This window comes from Mauremys mutica, chromosome 6 (assembly GCF_020497125.1).
Source record: "Mauremys mutica isolate MM-2020 ecotype Southern chromosome 6, ASM2049712v1, whole genome shotgun sequence".
Taxonomy (NCBI): Eukaryota; Metazoa; Chordata; order Testudines; family Geoemydidae; genus Mauremys; species Mauremys mutica.
In genome coordinates, this window is record NC_059077.1 from 88,641,377 (window position 1) to 88,663,861 (window position 22,485).

The 22,485-nt window shown below is 41.6% G+C and overlaps 1 protein-coding gene across 1 annotated transcript in view; it reads left to right on the forward strand.

Moving 5' to 3' along the window:
* GLIS3 (GLIS family zinc finger 3) overlaps window positions 1–15,051 on the forward strand; it is a 323,632-nt gene extending 308,581 nt beyond the window's left edge. Inside the window, exons 13-14 of the mRNA XM_045020847.1 lie at window positions 10,457–10,540; window positions 14,966–15,051. Coding sequence (XP_044876782.1) covers window positions 10,457–10,540; window positions 14,966–15,039 — 158 coding nt within the window. The 3' untranslated portion in view covers window positions 15,040–15,051. The remainder of the gene's footprint in view (window positions 1–10,456; window positions 10,541–14,965) is intronic.
* Window positions 15,052–22,485: the final 7,434 nt, after the last annotated feature.

The window sequence follows — 22,485 nt, forward strand, 5'->3', positions numbered from 1 at the left end:
TCTGTCACATGATACTGTACTTTCAGATTTTCTTGAAACATTGTGAATGACTTTATATAAACCTACATTTAATTGTGTTCATTACCAGTTTTCGTTGTGTACTTTTATAGCAGCATTTTTTTAAACAGCACTTTTTGTTGTTTGAATTTTTCTAGTTTTCTTTTTGTTTTGTTTTTTCTTGGAACAGATAAAGCAAAAAACCACACATTTAAAATTGTGTGTGTGTTTTAACTTTTTATTTTGTATAGAAAGCAGAGTATCTTGTGTAATATTTTTACACAAAGCACTTTGAGGAGGAGAGGGAGTGAAAATATGTTTTCTATAAGCCTTACAGACTCTTGTACATATTTATACATGCTCATATATAGAGATATGAACTCCATATTCCATACTGTATATCTAGCTGATTTTACTGTACTGGCACATCTGTTGCATATTGCCAGTCATAATCTTTTAAAGAATTAGCTCTACTTTTTTTCTATTAATATGTATAGTTTTGTGATTTGTTACAATGTTTCATATAATCATAAGTTATTTTGTCTTGTTTCATGAAGTGTTTTTTATGTAAAAGGTAAAATGAAGGGTTTGTGCATATGATACAAAATAAAACTGGAAATTTATAACACACTCACATGACTGGTGGAATGCCTTAAAACAAGACTGCTCTAGTATTGCTTCTCACCATGAGGCTACTTGGAGTTTGGACTAGTCAATGAAATTAGAAACAGATACAGGGAAATAAATTTCAGAAGTTTGTTCTAAAAATTCTTCTGGCTTTGGAACCAGAGTTTAAGTCTGGATTTAATAATATATAAGGGGATGAGGAACTGCAGAAAAAAATGGTTGCCATACTGTGTGGTTTACTTGTTAGGATGATGCATAAATAAAACATGAAGTTTTGTTTAATTAAAACACTCGTATTTTACCTTGTATTGGTTTTTCTGTTCATGGGCTTCTCCGAGCAAATGTGCACTGGGATTTTTTGTTGTTAAGTTTGATACATCATATTTGTATTATGCCCATGGAGTTCAGTTCTCTGATATGAGTTCTGAACACACTAAAATAGATTCTTGCTTCTTTTCGCTATGTTGTGTGAGGGAAAATATTGGGCAAAACAGAAGCGTAATCTAATCCTCTATCACTGCCCATCCTATACAACATTTGTGATGAAAAGTACAGTGTGCTTTGGAAACCAGATAGTTATCTCTTACTCAAACTCATGTTATAACAGCAGACATGCCAGAATTGTTCTTAAATCAAGCAGAAATTATAAACCAAGAAATGAATCTGGTATAAAATGATATCACAACGGGAGCATGCTTCAAGAACTGGTCATCTCTAAAGCCAGTTAAACTTGTCAGGGAAATGGCAGATAGGAGCTCAAGCTATAAACAATTAATAAGCCACTTTGATATATTTGTGCATAAAGCTCCTAAAATGATGGGCCTGATTCTACTCCCATTAAAGTCAATGGCAAAATTGCCATTGAGTCCAGTGGGAGCAGGACCGAAACTAATGGGTCAAATTCACCCCACCCCAAAGTAACTGTTAACTTCAGTGGAGTTACACAGGAATTACATTTGCCCAATACTTTGCTGGGCTAGGCCTTCAGTTACTAAAGGAAACTCACCAGTTGGTTTATCAAATACTGTCTGACTGCTGTGAGTCACTCTGAAATAATGTAACGTGATTGAGCTGCAAGATTTTTGTAGTTAATGCTAATCTGTCTGATGGGGTAAGGGCCCCATCACTACGAGGCAGGCACAGTAACCATGCAGTGGAGACAGTGGTAAGAGACTTCTGAAAAAAGATGTAAAATAGATTTTGAATGTACAGCATGGCAGTCCTTGCTCTAGTTCCTGGGCAGGGGAGCCAGGCTGCTCTTGCCAGGAATGAGAAAGAGGGATAACAGGGACACATGCTTCTGCCAGCCAGTCATAGCATTCCCTCCCCTCAGCCAACACACAGGGGAAGTGGGCCCCCATTTGCTTCCCATCTTCACCCAGCACAACTTCATGGGCTGTAGCCATGTAAGAGGGAGCAGGGTCTAGTGCACATGTGACTGATTAGCCACCTCCCAATTGGTAAAAGAAGGCACCTGGGCCATATAAGGGTTGGCAGGAAGAGGCAGGTGAGAACAAATTGAGAGGACAGATGACATCTTCCTGAGAGTCAGCCAGGAAGGGCTAGTTTGCTGACTCTCCTGAGCTGGAGAACCACTGGCAGGAGGCTGAAAAGGGCTGAGTCATTGGACTGTGCCTTGAATAGACGATGTGGAGTGGTTATACAGTTCCTGGCCCTCCACAGAGAGGAAAGGGATGTGTTGCAGCAGGGAGCTTAATAGACATAGGATCTTCCTGGTTATGAAGTTCTCTAGTTGCTGCTTAAATCATGGCTCTTTGTCCTCACACTACATGGTGTCATAAGCGAGTTAAGGAAGAAGTAAAAGAAAGAGCAGAGACCTGACAGAAAGGTGAGTGAGTGGGGAAAATGGAAACACAGGGAGAAGACCTGTGAAAGCTGCAGCAAGAAGGAGGCAGTGCCCAGTCTCAGCACAGCAATGGAGCCTATAGCACAAATGGATCAGTTTGAGAAGTTTGATTTTGGCAACCCACACAACTGGTCTTGCTGGATCCATAGATTTGAGCAATTCCAGATGGCTTCTGACTCAACAGAGCACAAGAATACCAGGTAAATGCCCTGATATTTGCCCTGAGTGAACTGCTGGTGATATCCTATGTACCCTATCTCTCTCTGCTAAGAAAGAATACTCCAGAACAGAGGAGGCTTTTGATGTCCATTTCACAGGCAGTCAGAATAGTATATATGAAAGGGCTAGTTTAATATGATGTGCCAGCAACAAGGAGAAACAACTGAGACTTCAACTACTGCAGTTTGTAGTCTTGCTGAATATTGCAAATATGGAATGTTAAAAGAACTCATAAGAGACCAGATAGTTGTTGGTATAAGAGACATCTTACCTCATTGGCAGGTAAGAAGTGTTTTGGTGAGGGCAGCCACCCGCAGCACACCTCACTCTCCTTCCCCCTTGCCATCTGTGAGCAGCCACCATCCCTTCCATTCATGAGTGAATGTTCAGTGGCACTGCACCTCCTGCCCTGCCTTTCCTTGAAGTTTGTAAGTGGCTCAGTGGTGTTCCCCATCCCTGCTTTAATCAGCAGCTTGGATGCCACTATGGTTAGTACATCTGCCACTCCATCCTTTCCACATCCTTTCCAAACATCCAGGGCTTTTTCTTGGAAGTAGAAAACATTGTTTTTACACTACCTATCTTGATTTCTTAGTGAGCTGCTTGGAAAGGACTGCTCTGGATGACATGCCACAGCTCCTTCCCACCTTGCTCTGTGACCCGCTGCTGGTGGTTTGTTTAGTTGGTTGGTTTTTGTTTGGCAGCCACTTCTCAAATCTGATGGACTCCTAGGTGACTACATCCCCATCCACAAAAGAGCTTTCCAAGGGGCTGCTCAGTGCCTAGCTGCTCCTGCCTCTTCCCCAAGTCCCTCTGGCTGGGCCTCCACCTAAGGCTCTTCTGTTTTGGGTGAGTCCTTTGGGGGACATGTGATGGGAGTTTATACACAGGGCCAATAAGTTGGGGGATACGCAGGCAGTGGTTTCTAGACTTCTGGATGGTTTTTTTTCGGGGGGGGGGGGGGGATCAGAAATGCTCCATCCGAATGATTTTTCAATATAAAATGTAGTTTCTGCAAAATCAAAATTTTCAGTGGGAAAAACTTTTGCTTTTGCTGAAATTTTTGATGCTTCTGTCAGGAAAATCAAAATGAAATGCTTTTGTTTGGGGCTGAATTGCTCCAAATTATTTAGTTTGGTTTGTTTAACTGACCTGAAACTTTTTGTTTAATCCGTTCAACATTAAACTTCATTTTCCTACAGGAGTTGTTGTCTCATGGGAATCGTAGTTTGGATTCCTGAAGCCCCAGTGCTCTCTTGTGGACTGGGCTCCCTAGCTGGTCTACAACTTCCATGATGCAGGGCAGTCTCCCCTCTGACTGAATGGCATGGTGCATCATGGGAATCGCATGATTGCAGGGGTATCATAGGAGACACCTATTAAAATGCTATTTTGTATGTGATTTTTAGAGGGACTAGGTCTATACAAAAGCACAACTGTCTACTTTCCTGGGCTAGGATTATTAGGAAATACCCCTGATACTCCACCATTTTCAGAGACCTTGCTATTTTCTAACTTGACTCCCCTTACTTTTATCACTGCAAACAACTTCAAACTCCCTTTGAATTACCTTTTGCACAAACAGAATTTTAAGCTCTCTCTAGAAAACACTGTTATTGAGCTTTCTCAACATCCGCTACAAAAGGTTTCTACTTCAGTAGGCAGCCTTAAAGTAAACGCTTTCTATAGAAAAGTACGTCCTCCTTACTGCAATAGATACAGTAAGAACAGGAAATAATGTGGGTAAAGTTAACACCCCAGTAAGGGAAATACTTGCTTTTTAAATTCCCCACTGTCTAATCTCCCAGATTCTTAATTTATATCTCTCCTCTATCCCCCTGGAAACTAAACTGTTCTTATTTCAAAGTTAGATATGAAAATCATTCTACCACATCTTCCCATGTCATTTATAGATTTACAGCTAAAGTAAATTTACCTGGCAGTCAGTATCATTAATGATTCACAAAGGAGATGGGCTGGTTTAGTGAACTGTAACAAAGAACTCCTTTCTGTGTTCCTTGTTAAAAGTTCCAGCATACCTTTGAAATAGCTAGCAAATGCCAACCTCATGCATGGTTGCAACTGTGTACACAGGATAAAGTGCTACAAGTACATCCCAGGTAGGCAGAAGGAAATATTTTTACCCTCAATATAGTATATATTTTTGACACACAACCTAGTCCAACCTCCCAGTCCGTGTGAATCCATTTTTGCCCACAAATGTCTTGTCTAAACACACAAGATGTACTGCTTTAACTATCCTGGGATAAGTAGCACAACCCCGCTAGTGTGAACACAGTTACACCAGTATAAAAGCGCTTATACTGGTATAGCATATTCCTGTATGGGATGGGGAATAAACTATCCTGACAAAAGGCAACTTTATATTGGTATTATTGCTACAGCAGTTGTAACAATCTAATTGTATTGGTTTAAAATAAAATCACAACCTTGATCAAAACAATTACATGTGTACAAAAACTGTGTATGGACTAGACCCAAGAAGAGAAAGTACAATGCTGTAAGCAATGTGGGTGCAATAATACATCTTTGTCACAGGCTGACTGGCCCTTAAGGGCTGTGCCTGTGATGGATCAACTCCCCCCTGCCCTCCCACTCCCCAGTTTATCCTGATTGGCTAGAGATCAGATGGCTCAACTTAGTTATTAGACTGAGCTGGGGAAAAGCTGATGAGTCTCATAAAGAGCTGGGTAAGCCCAGTTGGAAGGGGAGAGCCAGAGGAGAGGAGGTGGGAAATGTCCTGGTTCTGACAAGCAGCCTGAAGGAAGGTTGAGACAGAGAAAAGCAGACAGGCTACTCCCAAGGTTTGCTGGAAGCTTGATTGGAGGCAGGAACCCTGAGAGTAGCAGCCTCTCTGAACCCCTGCAAGCGGGGAGGAGCATGCCAGCCCCTGGACTGTAGGGTTGTTTGAGGCACAAGAGCCAGGGACTAGGCTTGGAGACAAACTATAGTGGTCAAGGTGCCTTTGTGAGGAAGAGGCAGCCAGCAGAGCCTGGCTGGGCTGCAGATTTAGTTGTTTTGAGTATTTTTGTTGTCCTTTTGTAAAGGACTCTGGCCCCAGAAGGGGCTGGACTTTATAAAGTGGTCTGGCTGAATGGCCAAGTCACTCTTATGCCTGGAGTAGGCTGAAGGCCAGAGGAGGAAACTGTGGCAAAAGTTGTTGCAGTACCAAAGCCAGCCAGGAGGTGGCAGGGTGGGGTGGCAACCTTGCGACAGTCTTAGGAGCAACTGTATTTTGTTTTGTTTTAAATGAATTTATGCTGAGGTTTTGAGAGGAATCTAAGGGAGTGAAGTAGCCAATTTCCCTTGTAGTTCTCTTCATCATCCCCTCCCCTCCATTTTAATTTTGGAACAAAACCCCTAGATATTATGTTCTGATTTTCAAAGGTACTCACCACCCATTCACATCGGTGGGAGCTATGAGTGCTTTGAATATTAAGCCACAAAGTCCTCTAGACACAGAACAATAGCAGCAGCAATGTAAGCTTCATCGTGCTATTGTGCTCATGTGCCTCAACCCTGTGTCAGTGCCCTCCTCCAGGGCGGGTGAGAGTAGTTTAGTGTCCATGTTAACTTACTCCTTGGTGTGTCTGCCAAGATTGTCAACAACAGTGCAAAACATGGTAGTTACTCTGTGATATGGACACCTATTGAATGGGACCAGGATTGAAATGACCAAAATTGTTTCAGGTGGCCCACCAAAAGGCTATTAACAAATGCCACTACTTTCTATTACTACCAACCTGGCTGAATCTGAACCACTGTTTCCTGGTGCATCTTCACTGGGAGAAAGGTGTGTTCTTACCATTGATACCAGTCAGCTCTGTGTTTCTGGGGAACCAGGGTGCAATATCTAGCCTGACTCATGAAAGACACTCCCCACCCCAGCCTCTGTTTAAACCAAAACCCACCAGAGGAAAAAAAACTTGCAGAGAGCAGTGAAGGGCGTTGGGAGACATACCTAGACCCCTCCTGACAAGGGTCACAAGATTAAGACATCTCTGTTTGTATACAGAATGAAGAACAGAGACATATCCCCTAGCCTAATCTGCATGAGAGATGGGACAGGGTAGGGTGACCAGATAGCAACTGTGAAAAAAACAGGACAGGGATGGGGGGTAATAGGTGCCTATATAAGAAAAAGTCCCAAAAAACGGGACTGCCCCTATAAAAATGGAACATCTGGTCACCCTAGGACAGGGAGACATCTCTATTAGCATACAGAATGGAGAACTGAGATCTGCACTGAACTCTGGGACCAGAAAAAGCGGGGAAGCACTGCATCATGGGAGTCTCTGCTCCTGATGGTAATGAACCTACACCTGCCCACACCGAGCTCAGCAATTATCAGACCAATGCTAGTAATGAATCTTTGATTGATATCCAAAATACTGAAAGCAGCCTAGTTGCATTGTGAGCTCCCTGGAAGAAAACACCACCCATAGCCAAGAGTGATCAGCTCCTATTGTCTAGCCTAAAGAAAACCCTTGAGTCATCAGCTTACCTATAAACAAATCTAGTGTTCTCCCTTGAACCACTGTATTTTCTCTACAAAAATCCCTACTCACCCTCTAGTCAGGGTTCTGATGCTTAGATCCAAACTATGCATCAGTTCCACTGGGACTCCATATTCTCCTGACTGATTGTGCTGGGGACTCTGCTGGTCTCCTGCCCTCAAGACCCCCCGCTACCACCATCACCTGGGAACCCCGACCAGTTCAAGCTTCAGGGAGTAGTGAGATCCCCTTCTCTCTCTCTCTTCATTTTCCTTTCTACCTTAGGTATTAACTTTTAATAATGTATGTTATGTTGGTTTAGCCCTCCTTGTGTAGTTATCACTATTATTCAATAAATAACTTTTATGGTTAAGTTGGTTGCTTCCCTCTCTCTTGCTGAACTTTACTCTTTTGTGTTTTTAGCTTCCCCCATTCACTCTACAGCAACACTTCTTTTACCTAAGCTAAAGATCCCTGCAGTGCTCAAAATACTGTTGGGTTTGCTCATCAAGTAGGTTACTGCCAGTACAATTGTGATGTGAGAGTGCCTTGTCTTAACTAGGATTGTACCTCATGTTGAGTCTATCGGTTAGCTTACACAATGTCAGAACACACCTTTTTTTTTGTTTTGTATTTTTGTTTGTTTGTTTTTTTTCCTTCTTCTTTACTGAAGACAATGCAAAGGTGGAGGACTCTCTGTTCCATTAGCAAGCCCTGAAGCCACCCATTTCTCCCGCCTTATCAACACTCCTCAGGTTTGACCAGCAACATGTCTGCTAATCAAGGCCTGGACCTATCTGTATCAGACATTGCCAGTCGTGCTGCATTATGGACCAATGACTAGTCTGAGACCACCAAATTCACATGAAACATCATTTAGGGTTTGGACCCACATCTCCAGAAGAGAAAGGTCAATGCACTAGCCCACTATGAAACCAATTACTTATTGCTAATCTTTTACCCCATCTAAGAATAGCAAGATCTCAATTACAGGAGAGCCCTGTTCATCAGAATAGATGTTTGGATATGTAATTTGTGCTGAGAAACAGTCTTGCTACTGAAGAGAGTTTTTCATGTAAATAACATGAAGAGTGGTGAGCAAAACCCACATTTTGATAACAGGAATTTTTTTAAGATTAAAGAATCTAGCTAATAGGCGTGCTGCTGCATTTATAGAAATATGATTTAGTTCCTTCTTTTGATCCCTAACCTATACATTATAGTCAAGGAAGCAGACACCATGCTCGCTGATTCAAAGAGAAAAGCAGTGTGTGCTCCAATCCCATTGTTCCTCATTTCATTTTCACATGATTGTGTGACCTCCAACAGGACATTTATCAGATGAGAACAAGCTGAAACCAAATTGATTGGCCCACTTAGTCTTTCTTGCCTTTTCTGAATGAAGCTGTGAAGCACTGTACTTTTCTTGTATGAATTATGGTTTTGTGGAGTCATTGTTCAATTTAAAACATAGGGCCAGATTCTCTCATCCGTCCAACCTGCTCTCAGCATAAAAAACATGGGGGCAAGAGGGAAAGGTGGCTAAAAGCCATCTTTGTTCCCCTGATCCTGGGACTGTCCCAGCACTGGTCTGATACCCAGCACAAGTTAGATCTACCTGAAAGCTAAATGGCTATTATGGCAGACACAGATCAATGTGGAACAGGGATGGCCTAGTAGTCACTCCCGGTTTCTCCCTGACTGTGTCCCTAGCACCAGCCACGAGGAAGTGGGGTTGATGTATGAGCTGTTATGACAGTCCTGAGGATTCCCCTAGACTTGAGGTCCTCAAATAACTGGTTAAGATGGGTTTAGGCTGCTATGGACCATGCCAATGAACTGAGCCATAGTTCTTGTTAATTGTATTTGGAAGAAATTGAAGAGAACTCAAAAGTTGCTTTTCTCAATAACCACAACACGACTGGGGCAACTTAATTCCTGGTGTCATGTTTATGTCATGCTAGATCTAGCACACTTCATACTCTTCATATCCTCCCTATCAACATTTATCTGGCACCAGGGAAAAGGGGAATTTTGTCTCCTATCTAGAATACTGTCTATAGTATAGGCTAGAACAGGGGTAGGCAACCTTTCAGAAGTGGTGTGCCAAGTCTTCATTTATTCACTCTAATTTAAGGTTTTGCATGCCAGTAATACATTTTGACGTTTTTAGAAGGTCTCTTTCTATAAATCTATAATATATAACTAAGCTATTGTTGTATGTAAAGTAAATAAGGTTTTTAAAATGTTTAAGAAGCTTCATTTAAAATTAAATTAAAATGCAGAGCCCCCCCAGACCGGTGGCCAGGACCTGGGCAGTGTGAGTGCCACTGAAAATCAGCTCGCATGCCGCAGGTTGCCTACTCTTGGGCTAGAAGGAATATTACTGCTCTGTAAAGGAGGCAGCCTAGGGCAATACAGGTGACGATGTTATTAAGGGAGATGATGAAAAAAGCTAACAGAGCTCAGTTTGCTCTAAGAAGTTCATAAAGGGACATATTTTAAAAACTAGGTTTAAATTGGGAACTCAAGTGGAACTAGCTAATGCAAGAGGTAAAAGCTAATAAATGGACTATGTTATGGGGAAGACATTTGAAACCACTTGTAAAACTTGGTTCAAGAGATTCATGATAGTGACTTGTTTCTGGGGAAGAAGAATAAAGCAACAATACAAAGTATGGGCAGGGATAACAGGAACTGAGATTAGCTCCTCTGTTTACAGGCTCTTGAGGCAGACTACAAACATTAATTAATGAAGCCACTAATTGACAATCTGAAGTTGAAGGTATATAGGCAACTCACTGCTATTTTGTGAGTTGCTATACAGTAAACAGTTTTAGTTCAAGCCAAATTATTGTCACTTGTCATCAAAGGCAGCAATTATTGCTTGTTGGAATATGTACAAAATTACAAAAAGGACCCCTCGTTCCCTGTCATCTTCTGAACATAGATCAGTCTCCTTGACTTGACCTCCCTGGCTCCATATAGATGGAGGCTGGAACAATGCTAACATCTTGGGCCTGATTCTCCATTGCCCTGCATGCCATGAAGTCATTGCACTCACTTTGCCATTCTGAGTGGGTAGTGTTGTACATGTACTTTGCCCTGGTGTAAATGACTGCACAAGAGGTACAGTAATGGAGTATCTGGTCCCCAGTCTTCTCATGTCCTTTGTTCTACTCTTTCCTCTCACTTGACTCTGCCTTTTCTTTGTCTCCCACTCATGAAGGAGCTGTAGAGCTGCCCCAGAGGAAACAGGTCTCTGTGTATGGCCCTGGCCACCTGTGGATACCCCCAGATGCACAAATTCAGGGTAGGTGTCAAATCCCCAAACTCATTCCGCAGGGGAAGAGTGGGCAAACCTCACCCATCTCGGTCCCTCAAAGTAATGATCAGGAGAAAATGTCCACAGTCCATTTCCTGTAGGTTTCCCTGGGGAAAGTGAGCTGACCCTATGTTACCCCACACACACCTTGGTGAGGAGGTTTTCAAGGCACTGAACATCAATAGCAATTGGGTACCTAACTCCCATTTGTGCCTCTGAAAATTTCCCTCCAGAGAGTTAAACCTGGAAGAACTTTCAAAATCCCCATTACTTATCACTCTTTATGCTCTCTGTGAGCCCACATTTTGGAAAACAAGAATCTGCCTTCCCAACAACCTGCCAGTCTGTCATTAGCCCCCTATCTTAAAACAAGGGCAGGCCCTCTGCTTCCCTATTAACAGACATATTTTGTGTGTCTAGAAAAGACTTTATTTACATATTTGCCAAGAGTTTGGGCACTTTCTTCCTTAATCCCGCAATTTTTAGACCCATTGTCTGAGCCTTGGCTAATGAAAGAAAAGAAGTGAAGAAAAGTATACCAGAAGAGTGTTGGCCTTGCTATTCATTCTGAAGTATAAAGAGATTGGGTCAAATTCTGATCCTACCTGTGCTGGTGTAAATCAGGAGTAACCCCACTAAAATCAAAGGCATTAAACCAGTGTAAAACTAATGTGAAACCCAAATCAGGCCTGTTAAATGCTGCAGCAAAAGTTAATCTAAGCTTTCTATACTTATTTTTGGGTAGGCAGGAGAAAAAAAGTGTGTAATAAACTTCTCTCTGCCTCAAATGTCTGCCTGCCAAAGCTGTGGAGCGTGTGTAACTATAGAAATGTTGGCCTTAGTCCTACAGCCTTACCTCATCCTGCAAGCATTTAACAAAGGCAGTGTTATTGAATACCAAGTTCCAACTAATTATCAGGAGTGAGAGAGAGAAAGGGGAAAATGAACACCTGACACGATGCCATGTTAATAATTCACTCAGATGTCTTGGATAATATAAGCCCTCCATGCACAAGACTTTCATGAGATCCTGGAATGAGCTTTCATTTTCAGAAAGGTTTTCCCCTAGTGGTGGAGGAAGCATGCTATGAAAATGGCAGCCATCAAGGTCAGAATAGTGCCACCTGTTTGCACACCTTTCATCCTGAGCAAATGTATCTTGCTGCTGTGTATTTTATATACAATAGATCATCAGGCTTTTCGCTCCACTGGGTTGCCTTAATACCTCCAATAATTAATCATGAAAATTGCACCCAGGAATTCCAAGCATGCAGCTTTCAACAGTGACACAATTTATCTACGTATAAGGCCACTAAAAAAAAGACACTGGACTGTACCTCCCCAAAGGTCACATTCTTTACTGAACTCTTTGCATAATTTAAATGTTATGCCCTCTGGATATGCATGCCATGGTAGGGGAAGTGCTTTGTAAAGCAGAAAGGTTTGTTCTCCAAAACTGGTTAAGAATGAAGCTGTCTTCCCGTTGTGGGTTTGCATTAAATAAGTAAGCACACATGGGCAAATAAACCAATAAACAATAGATGAAAGCCAATATTATCCACTATGTTCAGACTCCTTTAAACCAATCCACCTGCAAAAAGCAACCCTAAAGAGAGCATAGCTGGCCATGGGAGGATCATCCTCATGTTATACTGGGGGTTGGGTGCAACAGCTTCTCTTCATTCACAATTGATTGTAAAAAGCAACGAGGCTCCTTTATGAAATAGATAGCTGAAACAATTAGAGCTACTGCCCAAAACACAAGCGGTATGCAAGGCTGGAGCCAGATTCAAGCCATGTATGTGTGAGAGAAAGGGGAAAAACACCATGCAACACAGAAGGCAGCAAGGAATCCCCGGAGACAAGTAGAGAAATACTTGTAGCGTATCTCTGAGAAAAAGTTGAGAGCACTTTTGTGTAAAGTAGCTAAAGAGAGGTTTAGAATAGTGAGCAAAGAAGCTGTCTCCTGTTGTTTGAGTCTTACTGTATTCAGGGAAAGAGGCCTTTATATACATATTATTTGTAAATAAACAGAATTACATAGTAGCATAACTTCCATGCCCTAGAGCTGGCATAATGGCTTCTGTGACAGATAAGGCAATTTCCTACATATCCTTGGGAGACCTTATTGATTTAAGTTTTAACTATCTTTGGGGTCCATTGTATTAAATGCAAAATGTATGTATTATGGTGGGCCAAGGATTGCATGTAATTCCCGGGGGAAGGGTACTCACAGCTAAGAACAGTAAGGGGTGATTAGGTAAATTCACTCAGGCTGTAACACCTCCAGAGAGGTACTATCACCTGAAGAGGCTCATAGATACTACTACTGGATCCTCCAGAGATCAACAGACAAAGAACGGACTTTTGGATAAACAGCCTAAACATAAACTGACTCTGGACCTTCTTTCTGATTCAACAAATGAATGGGACTTTCTGTCCAAGAGAGGGCTCCAGTCCTGGTGGAAGGGTTGGAAGGACCTACCAGACCCGCCTCGTACGCTATTCGCATGTGTATAGGAACTGTTATTGTTTTAATATGTTTTCTCTGTAATAGTCTCACCTTAAGAGTAAATGTGCTTGCTTAGGAACTGCTGGGTGGTGATTTGTAACTGTGGGCCATTACACTGTTCATAGCCTTTGAAGAGAAAGCAGAGCAGATGCTGGCCTGTTTAGGCAGTCTGGCTTGACAGGAATATCACAATGTACAGCAGAGCACCGTGCAGCCTGAAAAGCCTATGGTCAGGAGGGAGATGCAGGTCTCTACACAAGAGCGGTAAAGGCAAGAGCCAGAAACCTTTAAGTGGGTGCCCTTGGCAGACCATGGATGGGGAATATAGGTTCATTTCCCCTGAACTGTGACACCTTCCACTCCAGACCCTTAGCTGATAGCTGGGGAGGGGGAAGCTCTGGCAGCTTCTAGCTGCCATAACAGCCCCTTGGGGGCCACAGGCACCTAGTGCAAGTTAGAAATCTTCACCTGGCCCAGAGCTGAGGAAGCCCAAAGGTGGCTTAAAGCTACAGACAAGGATTTGAGCCCACATGTATGTGCATTTAATTTCTTAGAGGGTGATTCTGCAATGCTGAGCACTCTCCATTTCTAGTAAAAGCTACAGGATGTGGTAGCACTCAACACCCCACAGAATCAGGCCTGTAAAGAAATTTTCAAGCACAAGACCTAATCTTGCAGTTGTTGAGTGGCTTTTTCAAGGTTAAAACTAGATGGGTGCAGCGGCCCCTTGCCCACTTGCAAAAACTGAGCTTATCGTGAGTACTAAGAATAGAAAGTACAATTATGCTTCAGCTCCTCATCCTCTCCTCAGAACTCTGCTCCTCCCTACAGCTCCTGTTATTTCACCCCAAATGTCCATCCTGCTCTTTTCACATTCTATCTCATACATGTTTCTTATGTCTCCTCCCACCCTCAGCAGCACTTGGGATAACCTGCATCTTCCTACAAGCCAGGCACCCAGCTTCTCCTTCTTTCAAATGTCTCTTTAAAACCCACTTCCTTTGCAAACCTTTCTTTTGCTGGTCCCTTCCAATACCTCCTCATTATTCCTCACTTTAACTGTTTTCTGGTATATCATATTTTTCTGATAGATTGTAAGTTCTTTAGTGCTGGGACCTCGGGCCTGATTCTGATCTCACTTACACCAAACCAACACTGGAGTAACTCCATTCACCTCAGTGAAGTTACTCCTCAAATATGCTGGTGTGAAACCATAATCCCTTGGGCCAATTCACTGTTGCACTGCACCTTGTGTAGTCATTTGCACCAATACAAAGTGGATATAAAGCACTACCCAGATTAGAAAGGTAGCATCTTAGCCTCAGATTGCATTGGTGTAAATGATAATGCAAGGTTGGAGCAATGCTGAATCTGACTCCTTCTTTGATTTGTAAAGTTTTTTATACATGTTTGGGAACTACACAAATAATATGAGATATGGCTCCTATTACTGCCAATAGGATGGCTTGCATGAGTAAGGTGAACATGACTGGGCTAGTGGTGAATGTTACAGATATGGCAATTTCCTGCAATGACCTTAAACTTAATTTGATAAGGTATTTTTTTCAAGCTTCTTTGTAGTTCATTGTATTGAATGCAAAGTTTGTGTATTTATTACAAGGCCTGGATGATCAAAGAATGCTATTGAACAATGTGGCAGACAAGAATGGCTTTTTGAGATGATACATGTGCAGTGGATTTCCTGGGAAATATCTAGGTGGAGATGTATGTGAATTCCCCATCTCTGATTTATGCAAAAACCCAGACTTTTCAAGCTATAGCCTAAAGAATTTGCCTTTTCTCTGCTGCTCACCTGGTATATGAGGCCAACATCAAAGGCCCAAGCTGCATAAAGGAAAGACTGAACTATTCATGGTGATTCTGGTTCATTACTATTTCAGATTCAAAACTTGTGGGTTTTGAAGTACTGACACCTACCAGAGCCCAAGATTGGAGTTGGGATAACCTCTGGTAAACTTGGTAGCATGCATGTAGGTTCTTTTATTATTTTGATATGTTTTCTCTGTAATGTTTTCACCTTAAGAATAAATGTGCTTGCTTAGAAAGAGCAGTGTGGTAAATTGTGGCTATCGCAATTTATGCTGTTCAGAACCTCTGGAAAGGAAGCAAAATGTAAATGCTGACCTGCTCAGGCAGTCTGGCTTGCTATGAATATCACAATGTAAGCAGGGAACTTTGCAGCCTGGAAAAACCCTGGTAAGGACTGAGAGAGAGAGAGAGGTTTCTACCCAAGAAAGGTGATGGCTGAGGAGCCAGAAGCCTAGAGTGGATGCCATTGATGAACCAGGAGTGGGAAATACAGGTGCACTTGCCCTGAACTCTGACAATGAGGACTGGCGTTAACCTCATTTTTACAGCAATTGGTAGAACTAACTGCATGTCCACAAGGAGTAATGTTTTTAGAATGCTGTTTGGGAAAGGTTGGAAAAGTATCCTCCATTGGTTTTAGAATCCCCAACTGTCTTAATCTTTGTTTTGAAAACTACATTTTTTAAAACAAAACAGAAAAACCAATTCAGAGCTGATACTGGCTGCTAGGTTACATCAATAGCATCCTGTAAACAAACAATGAGACTAGCAACAGGCACATCTCCAGCAGCAGGCAAACTGCAAACTTTCATCCATTTGTTACTGCTGTTGAAGGAGTTTTATTACTTATCGGAAGGAAAGTAAGAGAGAAAGAAAAAGAAAAGGTGTGTGCATCAGCAAAATCCAGTGCATGATAGTTATACATTTTACAGTGACACCAGTACCACATACGGTAGTTGCCTAATGCATGAAAAGATGTACAAAAATACAAAATTCCCTACAAACCCAAATAAACTTCCTGAGTCACAGTATTCCAAGAAACTGAGCTATCATTCTTGAAACTGTTCATACATCTCACATAATTGGTATGTGATCTTTGTCTAAATTTGCTGAACCTCTACAGCCTGAATTCTTCTCAACAATGCTAATTTTGTTTGGTCTCTTCCTCTCGCTTTTCGGTCCTGATTTTGATGTCACACTCATTTTATCTGTGTGGAATTCCACTGGCTTCAATGGAGTTACTCCTCTTTTTACATTATTTTTATTTATTTATTTATTATTTATTACCATGGCATTGTGTAGTCCTAGTAATGGAACAGACCCCACTGTGCTAAGTACTGTGCAAACACAGAACAAACAGACAGCTCCTGCCCCAGAGAGTATATAATCTTAGTAAAAGACGAGACAACAGGTGGATACAAACAGATGGAGGAGCACAAGGAAACAATGACACAATATTGATCAGCATGAGTGGCAGAGGTCTCAGCACACCAGCAGTTGTCAAGATTTTTGTAGACATAACAGAAAAGGAGTTTTTTGAGGAGGGTTTTGCAGGGGGCTAATGCATTTGTTCTGCAGATATTTATGGGGCCCTTCTTCCAAGTGTGAGGGGTAGCACAGGAGACAGCACAAATGTGCTTGTTTGAAAATGTAACAAGTGAGCAATGGAGGCTGGCATCATGGGATGATCATATAGGCAAGAGGCAACATCTCAATAGTGAATGAAAGATGGTAGGTAGAGTGGGACTAGACCATCACGGTCCTTGAAAATAAAGACAAGCAGTTTGTTTGATGTGATAGGGAAGGAGGAGCCAGTGGAGGGATGCAAAGAAAGGGATGTCATGGTCAAAGCAGTGGGCTAGGAAAATTATTTTTGCAATGGATGAAGATTGCATTTGTCAAGGCCAGAAAACCAGATGTGGCAGTAATCAAGATGTGAGATAAGAAGAGCTTGAATGATAGTTTTAGCTGTATAGATGGATAGGAAAAGCTGTATCTTTGAGATGCACAAAGAATTGGCAACATTTGGACATATACGGGATATGAGGCTCTAGAGAGAAGTCCAAGTCAAAGTTGATAGCTAGGTTATGGGCCTGAGTGACAGGCAAGAGGGTGGTGGTGTCCACAATGACTGAGAAATGAGATAGCAAGGATGGTTTGTTGGGGAAGATTAGGAGCTCTGTTTTAGCCATACTGAGCTTGAGCTGATGACTAAACATACAGTGGCAAAAGTGAGAACAGAATCAGGCTCTCTTAAAAAGAACACTAGATTTGTGTAGAAACATGTTGTGCCTTATTGAAATTAAAAAGGTTGTTCAAATAAAAAGATCTGGAGATCTCAGAGGCCCATGTGTAATAGAAGTTTGAAACATCTGTTCACTTCCTCCCAGAAGGTGAAACTGATCAGGGTAGTACTAATGACACTCTAGTTAAGCATGAGAAGACATTATAAAACCTTATTTGCATTTGCTTAGCACTTCCTGAATATATTACCTTTTGGGCTAATACTTTCCAAAGTTGGTTCCTCATTCGAATATCACAGCAGTGTAAATCAGGAGAAATTCTACTGAAGTCAATTGAGTTAGGTGGACGTAAAATCAGCCTTAGCAGGATTTGAATCAGTCCTATAGTCTCAGGTCATTACACTAGAAAATTTGGGCAAAATCAGCTTTTTTTTAGATATGTGATTGAAAACAATATTCTTCCACTGTAAAAATATTTGGATGACCCTTGTCTTTTAAAATGGCTGTCCATATTTGTCTATTTTTATGAGAATTTTTCTCAGTGGTGGTGTGGAAGCATCCGGGAGAGTACTATGGTACCTCCCCAATTTGGCTGCAGGCAGATACCCAGAAATGCATGGTACTGGAGATTTGATGCTCTCTGTTTCCCTGTACCCTCCAGGAAGGTGTAGAAACAAAGAGCTCGTCTACATGGGCTGTTACTGCATGGCAAGCCAAGGTGTGAAGCTATAGTGCACCAGCTTGCCACATAGTTACATCCCACCTGGACACTGCTACACCACACTAAAAGTTCCATAGTGCCTTCTGAGGTCCTCTTATTTCAAACAGCCCAAAGGGGTTAAGGGGCCTTAGCATAAATGAGAATTAGGTCCTTTGTGTCAGGAATCAGGGCCCACAGCAAAGCCAGTCTCCAGGCTACCTAAGGAGCGCAGATGGCTGCCTAACTGGCTACACCACCTGATTGGCTTGAAGAGTCAGCAGACTGGCTCTTAAGCCCCACAGCAGGTGCAGTTCTGTGGTGGCTCAAAGCATTTGTCTACAGCTGTGATAGCTCCTGTGCCTCTTTGTTCCCAGTCTTGTTCAGCCCTGTCTCACTCCAGGTAACCTGGGTCTGACCCTGGTCTCTGATTCCTGATTCTGACTCTGAACCTAGGCTCTTGCATCTGGCCTCTAACTCCACTTCTGACTCTGGACTCCAACTCCTGGCTACCAACACCTGTTTTAACCACTGGGTGACTGCCCACATACTGATCATTGACACTTTATAGTCAAAGGAAACAATGGAGTTTACAGTCTTACATCTCACTTATTATTTGTAATATGATAGGGCACAGAAGACTTACTTAGGGGCCCATTGTGCTAGCCACTGTACATACATAATAAGAAAGTCCCTGTCCCAATGAGCTTACAGTCTAGATAAATGGAGATTGACTTTCATAGAGAAACACCCATGGAAACTGCAAGCTGGATTGAGGTCATGATATGGTTGTAAGACTCAACTGAGAGATATTGCAGAAACAATTAAAGGCAATAATTCCCCCCAACAAATCAAGACTTGTCTTATTGGCCATTTTTTTTATTAGTCATGCTCCCTTACTTTATATTTGTTCATGTTCTATAATGTCACACTGAATAGAAAATGGCTTTATAAAGTAACAACCAGAAGAAAGTTTGGCAGCGCTTTACAACTAGTGGCTAATCATTAAAGCTATTTGTGTTCATTGTATGGTAATAACATTATTCATAAGGAACTTATTCAATAGTAATGTGGCTGCATTGTGCAGTTCCACAGTAACCTCTTGAATCTTATCCTTGAATACCTTCCACTTATTGTAAAGATTTTAAGCAAAATTTTCTACGGATAATTTGAAAGGGGGCTATTTTCAATTATTTGAGAGTCTGAGTGACTGTGTGGGCCAAATTCTCCATTAGAGGTGTACGCCCAATGTCCAGTGCATCTGAGGACAGAATTTAGCCCTTTAGGGTATACCTACACAGCAACTAGACACCCATGGCTGGCCCATGCCAGCCAACTCAGGTTCCCAGGGCTTGGGCTGTGGGGCTGTTTCATTGCAGTGTAGACTTCCGGGCTTGGTCTGGAGCCCCAGCTCTGGGACCCTCCCACCTCACAGGGTCCTAGAGCCTGGGCTCCAGACCAAGCCCGGAAATCTACACAGGAATTAAACAGCTCCAGAGCCCTGCAAGCCTGAGTCAGCTGGCACGGGCCAGCCGCAGGTGTCTAGTTGCTGTGTAGAGACAGCCTTAGTTTTTGTTGCTCAGATTAACTTCCAAGCAATTATTTGAAAATCCATCTCCAAATGGTTTGCATTGTAAAACAGTTTAACTGGCTACAGATATTGTATAATGACTATGATTAGAGGGGAATGTACATAAAGCAAAAATCTCCCAAGATGACAATCATTCTGAATGGCAATGATATCATCTATTCTTGTGTCTGTCATGGGCTAGAATCAACCACATCTAGACAGAAGCCATAAATCAGGCTTTTACCAGATTTGGGATCTGACAAAAAAACAAAAACTATAAAGTCATCTTAAATTTGAAGTTTAGCCTCCTTCTATTTACTAGTACAGAGAAATGAAGCATGTAGTTTTCCTACTATAACCTAGATAATTTTCATTTTTATTCAGACCACATGCTGTCAGATTTCAGCTATTCATAGTCATACTTTCATAGTGAAATCTGTCTATCTGACTAACCAGCATTTTCATGTTTTTTTCCCAAACACAAAAAATGACCATATAGTTTCAAATAATGTTAAGAGACTCTCTTCTTATCCAACGCTGGAAATATCATGAGAACTGCTTGTGAGACTTTGGCACTGTTGACGCAGAACCTAAACCCTAGCTCTGTCTAGGCCTGAAGCATGAATCATAGCCTAAACTAGATCTAGATCCCAACACCACTTTTATGGCCTATCTCTACTAATAACCATTTTCTATTAAGTTTGTTACTCTATTCTAGTTGTATGTACACTTTGCCAATAAAATTATTTTTACACCATTTCATCAATTACATTTTTTTCTCCATGGTAGAGCTCTTCTTATTGGTTAAAAAACCCAAATCCTCCCTCATTTAGGGCCGGATCCAGAACCCATTGACTCAGTGGGATGCTTTCTATTGATTTTTATGGGCTTTGGATCAGGTCTTTACTCTCCCCATTGTGCATTTCTTCTAAACCATTTACCAACTTGATCTCACTGAGGCATTTCATGTTGCCAGACTGCTCAGATTACCTCTGAAAAGAGGACAAAAGTTATGTGAGGGAAGGAAAAGGAAGAGGTTAAAATAAAAACCCAAGTCCTACCACTTTTGAGGAAATACTGCAGTGAAGAAAAGATTAATGCTGAGGTTTAGATTCCTAAACTATTTAGTATTAAGATACATAAATATAAAAAATTTCCCTTCAGTATCACTTCCAAGGAATTTTTTAGTTCTTGCCAGAAGGTTACAACACAACAATGGTTACTCAAGAACCTGGTTAGTAATCCATGAAAAAGATACTGGCATTTTTGTTATTTGCTGACATCACACAGAAAGAGGAAAAGCAATAAAGCTTTCATATAATACATATTTGCTGTTTTTCCAGTAATTTTAACATGGTTTTATGTCTTGCAGGGCAACCAAGCCCTGTGGTTTGGTCTGTGGTTAAGATGCCAAAACCCACTGATGCAGATCGCATTGTTCACTGTGGAGAGAGGTCCAGAAAGAATGTAACCAGCCTAAAAAACGGCCTTGTTTTTTGTTTTGGTTTGGAGGTGGTTTTTGCGGGAGGGGAGTGGTGGTTTGCATGCTGAAAACTTCTAGTTATATCTTCCAAGAATGGCACAAAGGCTCAATAAAAAGAAGAAATAAAAACTCATTGGGCTTGATTCTGCTCTCCTATCACTGTAAATCAGAAATAGTCTGTTGAAATCACTTGGATTAAACCAGTTCAAAACTGGTCTACGTGAGATAAGAATCAGACCCACCGGCTATTAAAAAGGACTGTCATACTCAGGTAAACTGAAAGGAGTCAGTTGTGACAGCTCTCATGAACACAACTTCCCTTGCACAGTGCAAGCAGCACACTCTGGTGATTGTGCCAATCGCTGTCTGTGTGAGCTGCCAGATAGTTAGTTGATGCTGTAGATTTCCCTGTCCTTCCATGAGACCAAACCAGATGACAATGTTGAGACAACTTAAAATGCTCCAGTTCCGTCTGAAGTTTCCCTTCAGTAAATTACTTTCCCAGCTTTGTCTCTGGGTTGCTGACAGATGGAGCTAAGAGAGACAGTTTTCAATCTCAACCTCCAGAAGGCCCAATTTAGTTTAATTTCTTCCCCTACTCAGACATGCTTAGGGAATTCTTCCCTTCCTCAGCCTTCTCTGGAGCATCCAATTCTAGAGTCTTTAGATAAGTGTTTTCTAAATCCAATCTTTCTCTCGTCCTTATGCAACTCACATTGACCACCCTCCTGGAGGGATATTCACATCCTTCCCATATCACTGACCAATGGATAACATTTTCAAAGAAGCTGAAGCAGCTGCTGAAAGATGTGATAGTAAAACACTTTACCAACTCAACAAGGTTATAACTGGCAAGTTTACACCAGCCATACGGCCTGCTGAGGACAAACAAAGAAAGACCTCAACAGAAAAATAGCAAAGGGAGCAGTGGACAGAACAATTTCAAGAGGTGTTAGACCAATACCACAAGAATCTATTGATTTTGATAAAGAATTTAAAGCACCCAAATTAGACATAACATCTCACATCACACATAAAGAAGGGAAAGATGCAATAAAAAAGTTAACCTGGGAAACCTGCAGGTAAAGATCAAGTCACAGGAGAAATGTTAAAAACTTGTGATGACGAGACCACAAATAAAATTAACAAACTCTTCAAAAAAGTATGGGACTGGGAAAAACCTCCAGAACAATGGAAAAAATGGCTTTATAGTCAAAGTACCAAAGAAAGGTGACTCACCGATTGTAATAACTGGTGATGTGTTACCCTCCTTTCAGCAATAGGCAAAATCTTCTGAAATATTATTTTAAGCAAAATAAAGGAAGTGGTTGAGGCAAAGCTAAGGGCAGAGGAGGCTAGAGTTCAACCCAGAAGATCATGTGTTCACCAGATTTTCATTGGAGAATAATCATCAAAGAGCACATTGAATGGCAATAACCATTCATAATAAACTTCATAGATTTTTAAGAAAGCATTCAACAGCCTCTATTGCAATTCAGTCTGGAACATCTTGAAGTGTTATGCCAGCAAAAATGAGCATTATCAAAATTCAGATTACACAGTAAAAATAAAAGCAGATTTAAGCGAATGGTTCAGTA